The sequence below is a fragment of the Mus pahari genome, chromosome 14 (genome assembly GCF_900095145.1).
Source record: "Mus pahari chromosome 14, PAHARI_EIJ_v1.1, whole genome shotgun sequence".
Classification (NCBI taxonomy): domain Eukaryota; kingdom Metazoa; phylum Chordata; class Mammalia; order Rodentia; family Muridae; genus Mus; species Mus pahari.
The window spans coordinates 52,545,417-52,558,808 of record NC_034603.1 but is presented as its reverse complement, the minus strand read 5'-3'; the positions used below and the strand labels follow the sequence as shown (position 1 = coordinate 52,558,808).

At 48.0% G+C, this 13,392-nt stretch overlaps 1 protein-coding gene across 5 annotated transcripts in view; it reads right to left on the bottom strand.

Annotated features, from left to right (window-relative positions):
* Positions 1-13,392, bottom strand: part of Myo19 (myosin XIX) — a 29,175-nt gene that overhangs the window by 13,922 nt on the left and 1,861 nt on the right. For 3 of the 5 annotated variants that reach the window (XR_003845152.1, XM_021211842.2, XM_029546305.1), the window contains exons 2-11: positions 12,699-12,842; positions 10,051-10,189; positions 9,572-9,720; positions 7,240-7,353; positions 4,518-4,650; positions 3,272-3,341; positions 2,609-2,711; positions 1,922-2,018; positions 1,732-1,808; positions 14-104 (exon numbers count right to left, since the gene is read on the bottom strand). Coding sequence is in view for 4 of the 5 variants with exons in the window: in XM_021211842.2 (XP_021067501.1) it covers positions 14-104; positions 1,732-1,808; positions 1,922-2,018; positions 2,609-2,711; positions 3,272-3,341; positions 4,518-4,650; positions 7,240-7,353; positions 9,572-9,720; positions 10,051-10,189; positions 12,699-12,713 (988 nt within the window). In the remaining variant the exon portion in view is untranslated. Of the gene's footprint in view, positions 1-13; positions 105-1,731; positions 1,809-1,921; positions 2,019-2,608; positions 2,712-3,271; positions 3,342-4,517; positions 4,651-7,239; positions 7,354-9,571; positions 9,721-9,881; positions 10,006-10,050; positions 10,190-12,698; positions 12,843-13,392 lie in introns of those variants that run through there. The other 2 variants (XM_029546304.1, XM_029546306.1) reach the window with 2 other exon arrangements.

Genomic DNA, 13,392 nt, shown 5'->3' with positions numbered 1-13,392 from the left:
CCTCCTCTCTCACCTTTGGTACCATCCATCACTTGGCAGGGCAGGGCTTCATCCTCTGAGTCAACAAAGTGGACATTGCCAAGGTGCAGTAGTCCAGCTAGGACCTGAAGGGCAGAAGGAATGGTCAGAAGGCAAGGGTTTGGCCTGACCAAGAAGATGAGTCCTCATGTTGATGTCACAACAGAGGGAGCTCCTGATGACTGCCCCTTTGTCTGTCTCTGTCAGGCATGATTTCATATGGTAGAGATCCCAACACAATCTCCTCAGCATTCAGTGGGCACACACCATGAGGATGCCCATAGCAGAGATAGGAGGTTAATGTCCAGCCTAGGAGAGAGGTGAGATTAGCGACTAGGCAGCAGGACTTCAGATACCTTCCAGAGCAACTAGCAGGGCCTGCCTCCATCCATCGTATGTCCCACTGCTCCCTTCACAATGGACTGCATGGGAGTACCACTCCTGTTAGTTACGGGCCAGGACATTTCTGCCGGGTGGGGCTTAGCCCTTAGGTTTCCTGGGCCCTTTCTCAGCATTACTGGGCTGTGATAGTCCAGCCTAGGGGAGGAACTGTGATCCTGGTCTCTGTAGTAGGCACTACCCTTCTGCCTGTGCCTTCAATGACCTATATAGGTAACTTCAAGAAGCTATGATGGCAAGGAGGACCCTTGGAAGGACCAATAACCTTGGAACCCCTGGACCTCATAGTAAGAGAACAGAACCTCTCCTCCCATTGCTGTCTGGTCCCAGGACAGTCATCTCTACATGCTACTGGTCTTTTGGTCCCAAACTACCAGGGCTGCATAGCTGTGGCACAAGGGCATAACATCTTCAGTGGAATGGATGAGTCTTGCTAATCATGGTGTCTTCCCTGCCACGTAAATATGTCATAACATCTTCAAACCAGCACTCACGTGCAACACTCCTAGTGTTGTTCACTTTCTCTGGCCAGTCTCCATGGACTGCACTTCTGCACAAACACTTATCTCAGTGTCCATACTGGGTGAAGCACCTTAGATTCCTAAACACCATGTGGAGGCCATCAATATCCCCATTTTCCTGCAGTGGCTTCCCTGTCCCTGTCCCCAGCCTACCCTAGACATTACATCTTGTTGCTCTAGGGGATGAGTTAGAGAGGGAAGTGGTTGGCCTTCAGCAAAGGCAGATGAGGCTAGCTCTCTGGGTTCCCAGAGAGAGAGGGAGGCAGAGGACAGGGTCAGGGAGGAGGAAGAGGTGGGCATTTGGAATGACAACTCCTGAAACCAACTTTGTCTCTTTGTGGTGTCTTCAGTTTCTCTACTTCAGATTTTCTCAAGTATAAAATGGAAAAAATCTTTATGCACGAAAGACTGTTGATAAAGCCAAGTGAGCTAAGAGGTGTGAATATAATTTCTAAGCTTTCAAGTGTTAGACAAGCAGGAAAAGATGATTTCTCTACTCTTGTCATGGTAATAAAACCTGCCCCAAAGTGCTTGTGTTCTGGGCTTGCAAGTCACTGCACCATGTTCATTACTCAAGGACTACATGATGTGTCACTGACCCTATGGCCCAGTCCAGTCCAGCACACGTCTCCAGGCTCCCCACAGAGTGGCGGCCAGCTCCATGGATATGGTCCAAGGCACTGAAGGCCTGAAGTCCTAGGCACTCATGGAAAGAGAGTCCCAAGTCCAGGGACAATCCATGAGAAGGGCTACCATCACCTCTAAGTGTAAGTAGCATGGCTTTTCTTCTGACCTTAAAGATGTTGTTCTGGGTAGGGGTGTCGATGCCCAGATGGAGCATGGCCTCTCTGGTCACCTCGAAACAATCCTCTGAAAAGAATCCACGTCATAGCCCAGTGGTCAGCAGGGTCAGTGGGGGAAAGAAGACAGGTCCTGGGCAGAATGGGTAGGGCTTTGGGGCAGTTTGGGGAGGCCCCTCCTACCTTCCAAACTGCTTTCTGGATTGGGTAGCCAGGAGAAGACAGTTCCCTCAGGGAGGTGCCATTGGAGCCTTTCATCCTTGGTGGCTCCTTTGCAAATCTGTGGGAAGGGGTGACCAGGAAGCTGAGCTGGGGGTGGGAGGCCCTGCAAACCTGGGGTTAAAATGAGGAACAAGAAATGGCAGCACACTGAAAGGCTGCACACAGAGCATGGGGAAAGGGACATTTCTGGGATGTCTCCAGCCTTACTAAAAAAACATCTTCCCAGAAAGCTGGTGGTCTGATGCAGAACACATGACTCTTGCAGGGAGTCCTCATCTCGATTAGAGAGGTATCTCTCCTTGCCAAAAGAAGCTACTTCTGGGTGCAAGGAGCCCTACCAATGCCCTGGAGAAGCCCAGTCCTGGGAAGGGACAATTCCAGAGCAGCCCTCACGCTGTTGAGGGAAAGTGTCCACCCTGAAGTGCCCCCAGTCTACTGTGGGCAACGTAACTTCTATTTAGAAGATAGAGTCCTGCTCAAGGACCTTCTGGTCTGATGGAGGCAGGAAAACCTCTGTGGCCAAACTGCCTGGTGAACAGCTCTGCTTGAGAGCAGGCCGAGGGAGGGGCCAGGGATGGAGCATGCTAGGGTAGAGGGACAAGCCGCCCAGCCTTGCATGAGGCACAGTGCATTTCATCTGACACAGACCTGATAGAAGATGTGGAAGTTCCTCTCACTGGAGGCCTGGCAGGCCACACGGGTTTTCTCTAGGAGGTAGGTTTGGACTGCAGCTCCTGTCATCTGCTGGGCTCTGGCACACAGAAGCACAGCCCAGTATCATTATCCCTCACCCCACAGCCATTAGCAGTAGCTGTACACAGACTGCCACCAGGCAAATCCCTTCCAAGCTTGTCTTGGGTAGGTAACATTCAGAGTGTCCTTGGGAAGCCAGGTATAGTGGCCAGGAAGAGAGGAATTCAAGGTTAACCTGGGCTATATGAGACTCTGTCTCAAACAACAAAACTCAGAATGTCTTAGCTCAGGTAGGCATGGCAGTCACCTCTGTGAGCTGATGCCCTAGCTTCTATCCTAAAGAGGCATTTAACAAAGAAGTTTGTGAGCATGAGAAGCCATCGTGAGCACAGAGCCCATCAGAACACGATAGCTCCAGGTCACAGCAGCTATGACTTTCTAGGTTAAAACCAGGACACTTCCATCCAGAGTTCACCGAGCTCCAGAAACCCACAGATACAACACATAAGCTCTGAGGATGGCTTTGCCCATGGGGGTGACCCAGGTTGGTGACTGCCCTGCTGCTGCTTCCAATCCCCACCTCTACTGTCCCATTTGCTGAACGGCAGCAGCTCTTACCTGTTGAGCTGGAGCTGGATGAACTTCCCAAAGCGGCTGCTGTTGTTGTTCCTTAGTGTGCACGCGTTCCCTAGAGATCACACTCGTGTTTATACACACTCTCCTGGCTTACAGAACTTTCACAAGCTGCTGTGGGTGTGTCCCTGTCTCTAAAGGCCCTATCACCTAAAGGCCCCTTTGCTGATTTTTCTGTCATGGGGATCAGGATTACGGAATGGGCACATGGGCTTTGGCAAATGGGTTCTGGACCAGGAACAGGAATGAACAAGCCTAGATAATCAGGGCTGTTTTTTTGGTCTTTTATGTGTGTGAGCGTTTTGTCTGCATTCATGTATGTGTGTAACATACATGCCTAGTGCCCGCAAGAGGTCAGAAGAGGTGGACAATCCCTTGGAACTGGAAATATGGGATGGAGTTATGGGAGTTGTGAGCCATCATGTGGATGCTGGGAATTGAACTCAGGTCTTCTCCAAGAGCACTAAATGCTTTGAACTGCTGAGTTCTCTCTTTAGCCCCAGCCAAGGAAGAGGTGAAAGCAAGCCATTCCTACAGGTTTTAGACAGACACAGCATGTGGACACTAAAAGGTACGCCACCGCAAGCCAGGTGTCACTGCACACTCCTTTAATCAGAGCTGGAGGCTGGCAGATCTGTGAGTGTGAGGATAGCCCGGTCTTCATGAGTTCCAGGACAGCCAGACAGATAGAGCTAGATAGGGGGTACTGTCTTGAGGAAAAAAAACAAAACCAAACAACCAAAAAACCCACAAAACTCCAAACAAACCAAAACAACCCCCTTCCCTAAAAACAACAACAAAACCAAAACAAAAAAAAAAAAACAAAGCAAAAAAAAAAAAAAAAGGATAATACCTCCCAAACAACACCCCACAAAAGCTATGCCACCTTTGGCAAACTTCCTTCTTTTGGAACATTAGGAAACTCAACGGAAAGACAAGATTTTGACTAGATGAGCAAAGGCACTTTCTATGCAACTGTTTTGAATGTGCCAGATGGTTCCAGCTCTATCTAGAGAAGGGTTCTCACAGATGCTAGGCTCTAGCACCAAGCTTATCCCCGTATGGTAGCACCTTTAATAGACAGAACTGAGGGAATCTGGGAAGAGGTTAGAACCTAGGTAGTTAATTCTCCAACCCGGAGACAAGTCTTCCAGTACTACCTCTCTCCTGGAAGGGGGCGAGTCCTAGAGGAAATGACACCAGAGGGCAGTGCAGAGGACACCGAGCTCACCAAAAGCTTCCATGACAGGGTTGGAGTTCAGGATCCGCTGTTCAATCCTCTCTGCAATCTTATGGTTCTCGCAGGAAGTAGGTGAGGCAGCCACCACCGCATAGAACTTCATCAGGCATCGGGATGTCCATGTCTGTAGCAAAAGCAGCCATGTGGGTAGAGTCCTCGTTCTTATTCCCTCCTACTACAGGGCCAGCGAGAGATGCCCAGTACAGAGTTCATCTATCAAATGTTGCTGCTTGCATAAATGCATGGATGCTGAGTTCAGCTGTGCCTTGGGCAAGGCACTTCTTGCCTGTGAAGCAGGGGTGCACACCTCTGCTTCTCTCAGCTCAAAAGATGCTCTAAGGAAAGAGGCTCGAGTGCATGAGCGACACCCTCACACACTCCAGCCCAGACCTGGCAGGCTACTCACCATCTCTGAGGCCTCACAGCTATTCCTGACTCTTTTACAGGGTGCTTTCTGTGCATTTGCTTACAGACCCTGGAGATGTTGGGTTTATATCTATTTTTATTTATTTCTCATATCTAGTTTATGTATCTATTTTTGTCCTATTTATTTATTTTTGGGACAGAATTTCACTATGTAGTCCTTCCTAGCCTGGAACTTTCTTTGTAGATCAGGCTGGCCTTGAAATCTTCCCACTTAAAGGCTTATACCTCCATGCCGAGCTACATCTATTCCCCTACACCCAATACCAGGTTTCTCTGTGTAGCCTTGGATGTCCAGGAACTCACTCTGTAGACGAGGCTGGCCTAGGACTCAGGAGATCGAGTGCCTCTGCCTCCTGAGTGCTGGGATTAAAGGTGTGTACTACCACTGCCCCGGCGCAGAAAAATGATACAAAAAAGTCTAACATAGACCTTTTAAACTTTATTCTCACAAAACCTCCTATTGGCTGAGCACATGGCACACGAATCTAATCCCAGTCCTCCAGAAGCAAAGCCGACTTTGGGTTTGATTAGTATTTAACGTTGGTGGTACTAAGAAATGAACTCAAGGCCTTGTGACTGTCAGACAAGCAGTCTACCACTCAGCTACGCCCCTAGCCCACCATGCAAGCAAGCTGAGTTCTGCATTGTTTCTGTACTTGGGGCTGAAGGCACACAACTGATTTTTCCCTTTTGTTTAAGGTATTAATTATGTGGACTGAAATATTGTCTCCAATTAATATGGGAATAATAGGGGGCCCTATTCCCCACTCTGACTACCTGGAAGTAGGTCTTTTTTAAGGTTATATATTAGGTTTTAATTTTATTTTATTGTGTTTACAGGTGTTTGGGTTGCAGGTATGTCTGGTGTCCATAGAGGCCGGAAGAGGGCTAGACTATGTAAGTGAGTTCAAGGCCACCTGGTCAACTTACTGAGACCTTGTCTCAAAAATAAAACATAAAGTAAGGTCTGGGGATGTATCATAGTTCTTTGGTAGCATGCCTGCATAGCACATTCAGGGTCCTGGGTTTAATCTCCTGTACAGCAAACAAACAAACAAAGGGCCAGTAAGACTGCTCAGTAGGTCAAGGTTCTCAATGCTGAGCCTGATGACCCGAGTTCTATGCCTCAGAGCCACATGGCGGAAGAGAGAACTGACTCCCAAGAGCTGCCCTCTGACCTCTACACACGTGTTGTGCACAAGTGCCACCCCACCCACAACTAATTCAATGTTAAAAAGTAACAACAGAAAGCAGGCCCAGCCCGTGGCCATAATGGCTACTCAGTGAAGGGTAAATGAGTTCTGCTAGTGTTGGTCTTTGGCCAGGTTCTCCCCAGTCCTCGTGTACTCTGACATCAGTGTAGGCAAAAGGGGCTTACAGTCCAAAGAACCCCTCATAAAGTGCTGCGGGAAGGGAGAGGTGGCTGGGCGAGGCCCGAGTTGATGGTTTCCTCTCACTAGCTATAGAAATCCTTGTTTATGCAACCCCTATCTCGCCTGCTGAGGTCCCATCTATAAGGCCCTCTGACCATACCAGGAGCTTCTTCTCACGTACTGCCCTTGATGTCACCGACAACCCAGCAGGGTTCGTAAAAAGTTTTTTTTTTTTTAAATAGCTATTATTATTTTTTATTTTATGTGTACGGTTGTTTGCCTGAATGTATGTCTGCAACACCTCTGTGCAGGGCCCACATCTGAAGGGAGCATCAGATCTTCTGGAACTAGTTTCAGATGTTTATTAACCACCACATAGTTGCTGGGAACTGAACCTGTAACAAGATAAAGCGTCTCACTACCTACTCCAGGCTGCTGTGTGACCTTTCTACATCTCTTCCTAAACCCTGGCATTACAGGTGTGTGTTGCCATGTCACACGACAGAGGCTCCTTCTCGCTCACACAGAAGTCCCATGTTGGTGTGGCCCTCCATTCTCTTCCACGTCACAAGTGAACTTACTGAGGCCTTCGATGTTAGGAGCTTTTGAGGTACTCTAGCTGTTGTACCACTACGCTGGACTCCCTGACCGCAGTTTCTAAAGATTCTAGAGGCACCATCAGTGAAAGGGGAAAGTTGTGAGGGGAAAGTATCTCACCAGGGTGGCGGCAGAGCTAGCCGTGGAGGCTGCCCTGGAGCCCTGTCTTCTGACCTCTGGTGTGGTACTTGCTGACCACAGCACACAGACTCCCTATCTGTGAGTGACTAGGCAACCAATGATGCCACAGCAAACGCCCTTGTCTTTCTGCTTACCGAGCTAGGTTGAGGGACTGGGTAAAAAGCTGGCACTCTTACCTTCCCGGCTCCACTCTCTCCACTGACCACGATGGACTGGTTGACCGGTTCAATCAGGCTCTTGACATTCCTATAGGTCTGTTCACCCACTGTGAAGATGTGGGGTTTCAATTTCTGGAATATCAAAGTCACATGAGTACTGGTTTTCAAGAGTGAGTGACGCAATGACAGCCTAGACTGGGAGGCTACCGGGAGCGGTGCTTCTTCCAAAAATACCTGCCTAGACGCCATGAAGTTAGGCCCAACTGCAAAACACCTGACTCATCCACTGAGCTTCTCTCAGCATGGATGTAGCTAGCTTCCAGCACTCTGTGACCTTATGCGCTTGTCTGATTTTATTTCTTAAATTAAAAAAAATATTATCTTATGTGTATGGGTGTTTTGTTGCATGTATGTCTGGACCATATATACAGGGCCCTTAGAGGCCAGAATCCGATGTCAGATTCCTAGGGACAGGAGTTAAAGATAGCTGTGAACCAACACATGGGTGTTAGGAATGGAACCCTAGTTCTCAGGGAGAGCAGAAAGTGCTTTTTTTTTTTTTTTTAAGATTTATTTATTTTATGTATATGAGTACACTATAGCTTTCTTCAGATACAGCAGAAAGGGCATCGGATCCCATTACAGATGGTTGTGAGCCATCATGTGGTGGCTGGAAATTGAACACAGAATCTCTGGAAGAGCAGTCAGTGTTCTTAACCACTGAACTCTCTCTCCAGCCGGCCCCTCCCCACTAAGGATGGACAGGCTTTCCTGTAGTCCAGATGACCTGGAACTTGCTCTGTAGCTGAGGATGGTAATGTGCTTCTGATCTGCTGCTTCTATCTCCCAAGCGCCGCTCTACCTGGTTTGACAGCCCTGGGGATGGGACTCAGGGCTCTGTACGCCGGGTGAGCACTTGAGCAGCAGAGCTACCTCTACATTTTTCTTGAATAGTCTGATTCTGCTGCTTATTTATTTTATAATTTTGAAAAAATTCTTTTAACTTACTGCCTGTATTAGTTAGGATTTCTATGGCTGTAAGGAAACACTGTGACCAAAGCAACTTGGGGTGAAAGGGTTGACTGTGCTTACACTTGTAGATCAGAGTTCAACTTTGAAGGCAGTCAGAGCAGGAACTCAAAGAGGGAAAAACCCTCAGGGTTCTTGTAGAGGCCATAAAGGAGTGCTTGCTCATACTGCCTTTTATAGCATCCAGGGCCATCCAGGACCACAATGGGCTGGGCTCTCCCACATCAATCACTAATTAAGAAAACACCATACAGGTTTGCCCACAGTGCAGTCTTACGGAGGCATTTTCTCTGTGGAGGTTCCCACCTCTGAGGTGAGCCCAGCTGCTTGTGCCAGGCTGACATAATAGATAGCAGACTGCCCAAGAATTAGCAGGCTAACCTTAGAGACGAGCTCTGTGAGGCTCAGAGACATTAATAATAACCTGCCACAAACCTCAGTACGTAAGGACATCTGTGGGATTTGAATTCCAAAGCCGTTCTTCTTTCAACAAATACTGCCCTTAATGTGCTGACATCCAGTGGGCAGTGTGGAAAAGTAGGACCATGATCTGACATTTGCCTTTGAGGAGCAGGCAGATAGTGTGTCAGCCCAGGTGGGCTCTCAGGATCGACTTCTGTGTACTGCACTTGGATACTTCTTACATAAACTGCAGGGCAAGTGCCCTGTGCCCCATGCCTCACCAGCCTAGGCAGCTGAGAGCTGTCTGTCTGTCTCTAACTGACCTTGCTGCAGCAGCCTAGTAATGGGACTGTTGAGATGCCTCAAGCGCTCTGTTTCTTTTACTTTTGTCATTCCCTGGCAGACTCTGTCCAAAGGCCCACCTTCACATGGAGTCAGTTCTGCTCGCTGTGGGAGTTCTGCCCAGTGTAGTCATCTCAACCCTTTACCAATCACCTCACCCAGGCTTTCTCCAGCCAGCCAGCTGGCTCTTGCCTCCTCCTGAACACATGTCCATTCGCAGCCTACACCACTGCCTCCCATCCCTCAAATAATTTGTCAGTATAGAAGAACATGTACTGACTGTTCAAAGTCAATCCTTTTTATACATACTTTTATTCTTTTCTAACAAGATAGCTAAGGACACAATTACACCTGAAGATCCTTCATAATAGTAGTAGAAGTAGTAATAATAATAATAATAGTAAATCCTTTGTTTTATGTTTCTCTTATAGGTTTCAATCCTGATTAACTATTTGTCTTCCACATTGTACCTTAGTTATGTGTCCAAATTTCTGAGAGTTCCTGTTGGGCTAGGGCATGGCACCAATAGGGATGGAGAGTCTGCAGGGAGGCTTAGACGGAAGCCCAGGAGCCTTACCTGAGGCTGAGGTGCAGCATGGTACTCCTGCATCAGCTCTGGTGCATAGAGTTGAGGGATGTGCTTAAAGGGGTTCAGAGCTACCAAGGTACAGCCAGCATTGGTATAGAATATGTCTTCTGTGTACCGGGCCTGCAGACACCTCAGGACTGAGGCAAAGATGCTGTTAGCAAAGTCTGGCTCAAATACAGACAAAACCCCAGACACACATCTGTTAAGCAGCCTTCCCTCTATAATTAGCTAAATGCCATTAGAACCCTGTAGCTCCTCAGTGAATAGACATAAGATCTAATTAAGACGAGTCCCAAACCTAGAGCAAAGCCTGCCTTGGGGAGCCCAGGTGCAGTGCCAGGCTCCCTGGGGCACAGGCCAGGTCAGGAGTCTCAAGTCGTGGTCTCGACTGCGGAGACGGTGCTGAAGACTTTTGCTGTACCCTTATTCTTTTGGAGCAACAGTCTGGAGAAGAGGAAGGTCCATACCTGTTTCCAGTGTCACGGGATTCACCTTGGTGAGGTCATCCAGCTGGTGCAGTGGGACCTCCCCACCCAGGAACTCCCTTAGGTCTCCCTTAAGGGATGTCCTACCTTCGGCATCAGAGCCTAAACTGTGGCCGTTCACCTGGAGGGGAACAACACAAGAGCCATGAGACCTGGGTCTCAAACCAGTTGGCAGGTAATCTGGGTGGAGCCTGCAGAGGAGAAAGAACAGGTTTCTACAAGATCCAGGCGGCTCCTGTTTCAGCTCTGCTACTTATTAGCACGACAGCCTGGATAATTCACCTCTAAGAGCCACATTCCCCACCTCCACCATAAATAAAGGAAGATAAACTCAACTACCAGGTTATGGGGGGAAAGAGACACACAGCATTTAATCAAGGCCTTGATAGTACGTATTAATAATCAATGCCGTCCTGTCTCCTATGCTATGAGCTCCAGCTAAGGCAGATTTTAGGCTACAGTCTACCAGCCTTACAGAGCTGCTGTCTGTCCTCCAGGGAAGGATAGAGTGGGAAGAGAAGCCTGGCTGGAATCAGCTTAGGGAGGCTAAAGTCTTGGTATGATGTGTGTTTCCAACAAGACTGATAAAAACCCTAAACGCTTAACCTCTCAGGAACAAGCCAAGGTAGCTTGTTTCATTTGAGCTGCACTGTAATGAGTTTCTTTTAGACTGTGAGGCTCAGACACATCATAATGTACAAAGCAGGCTCTTGTTATCTAGGGTAATTGCTGCAGCCAGCACAGCTAAATCTTTGGAGGGGCAAGGACAGAAGAAAGACAAGAAAGAGAAGGGAAGGGGAGAGGAAGGAAAGGCCTACTTAAAAAAAAAAAAAAAAACAAAAAAAAAACACCCAGCTACAATTTAGGAACAGTTTTGATTCAACTGGGAGTTGAATATGGTGATCAAGAGCTTGATAATCTTCCAAATTCTTGATAATGAATGTGACCTTGAGGCAGTCTTTTCACCTGTCTGAGCTGTCTCTCCAGGACAGGGACATAAGAACACTGTGTAGTACACACTACTATATTTTTCTCACTGAAACAACACAAGCATAGTGCCAAGCATAGGACGGTCACTAGTATGGCTGTGGTAAAGATGATTACTTTTGGAATTAGAAAGCTAGATTGTGCTGGGTGATGGCGCACGCCTTTGGTCCCTGCACTTGGGAGGTAGAGGCAGGAGAATTTCTGAGTTCAGGCCAGCCTGGTCTATAGAGTGAAGTTCTTTACAAGGTTGTGTTTGGATACTGTGGTAACTTTAATGTCCTTTTCAATTGCCTTCCTTTGTTCTTCCAAATTCTTGATAATGAATGTGACCTTGAGGCAGTCATTTCACCTGTCTGAGCCGGCTCCCTAGGACGGGGACATAAGAACACTGTGTAGTACACACTACTATATTTTTTTCACTGAAACAACACAAGCATAGTGCCTCCTGTTAACAAGGGCCAAGCATAGGACGGTCACTAGTACGGCTGTGGTAAAGATGATTACTTTTGGAATAAGGAAAAATGAAAATGCAACAGCCCAGAGCAGATAATTGTCTTGCCTACTCTTCTTAGCTTTCAAGTCTATTTCCTGGCAAATGACTCAATGGTCCAGCAGCATCTGCCATGGCTTTCTTTAGCCTGACAAGTCCTACCTTGGTTATTCTGCTGGGGCTCACTAGAGCACAAACTCCCTGAGCCCTTAGTATGGGGCAAAATTTAGTAAAATAAAATTTCAGCAAATACATACCACTGTGCCGTCTGGATCTGAGCTACTCACAAAGAAAGGATGCTATGTGTATGAGATAGAACTCCATAGTGAAGGGTGGTTCCCACCTTGCAGGCCAGGGATACTGGCCTTTTCACAGGCAGAATGCCGGACTCCACCTAAGCTACCTACCTTCTCCTACATTTTTGCACAGGCTTACCTCTTGTCTGAACCGTCCATGTTCCTTCTCTACTTGGATAATTCTTTTTTTTTTTTTTTTTAAGATAGGCTCTCTCTCTCTCTCTCTCTCTCTCTCTCTCTCTCTCTCTCTCTCTCTTCTAGACATTGAACTCACAGAGCTCTCCCGGCCAGTGCCAAGTGCTGGCAGTAAAAGATGTGTGCTACCATGCCCAGCTTGCTTGGCTAATTCATTCCCCCCATTAATCCCCCATCCTCCTCAGGGTTTCTCTGTGTAGCTCTGGCTGTCCTGGAACTCATTTTTGTGGACCAGGCTGGCCTCAAACTCAGCTATCTGCCTGCCTCTGCTTCCCAGAGTGCTGACACTTAAGGCATGCACCACATCGCTGCTGGGCCTCTTGATTATTCTTAAAGGATCAGATTCAGTGAACAACCTTGGAAGTCCCAAACTTCCAAAGTGATGCCAAAAAACAGTCTGTCAGAGACTTTCTGTCAGGATATGCCCCCCCCCCCCCCATTTTAGGCTATCAACGTGATTTGGATTTCTTTACCTATCTACCCATAACCATTCCAAGGAAAAGAGCCAGCAAACCACAAAAAGGGAGTCATTCAAGGTCGGTGTCAGGTAGAGTCCTGGGATACTCTGAAGAGTCCTTCACTAGAAGCATTGCAGTCTTTCTTCAGACAGGCGAGCGGGAAAGTGCCTGGTGGCACTCAGTTACACCTGCTTGAGGGATTACCTGCTGGAGCATCATGTTTCAGTGTGGTCGGCCAGAGTTCTGTGTCACAGACACAGGCGGTACTGTCTATCAACCTGGTCATGAGGCCATCACTCCAGCAGAAGACTCAGGAGTGTGGGAATCGCAGCCGCGTCATCTTGAAACCTGTAGCGTGAGACAGGAGACAAGGGCCACACACAGGTGAGGGCCTCTCTGGGATGACTCAGTCCTGCTCCTCCCACCGAATGGGAGCATCCCAAATGAGAACCAGGCAGGCCTGGGCAGAGAGGGAGAGACTGTGTGTCCCCCTGCCAATTAGGAAGTAAGGCTCCTTTGCTGAGAGCTTCCAAAGACGACCTGGGACACTTTCTGATGTTTCTCTTACAGCAAAAGGCCAGGGGCAGTTTTAAGGGAAGTAACTGATGGGTGGGGGTTGAAGAATCTTCTGGGTCAGTATGTCATGGGGAATGAAGAGATAGCCTTGGCCCTATCATCAGCATTAGACAGAAATACCCTACATAAATGTAGCCAGCAGCTGAGGGAGACAAGGTCTGGCGTCAACTACTGATGTCCTTGGGAAGCTGCCATATGAGAAGAGAATCATAGTTCAGTCACTGGATGGGTATGTGACCCCAGGGCAACCCTACTGCCCCAAATTCTCACCTTGAAAATAGGGGTAGTTAAATCTACCTTACATAGAGAGGCTATGAAGGCC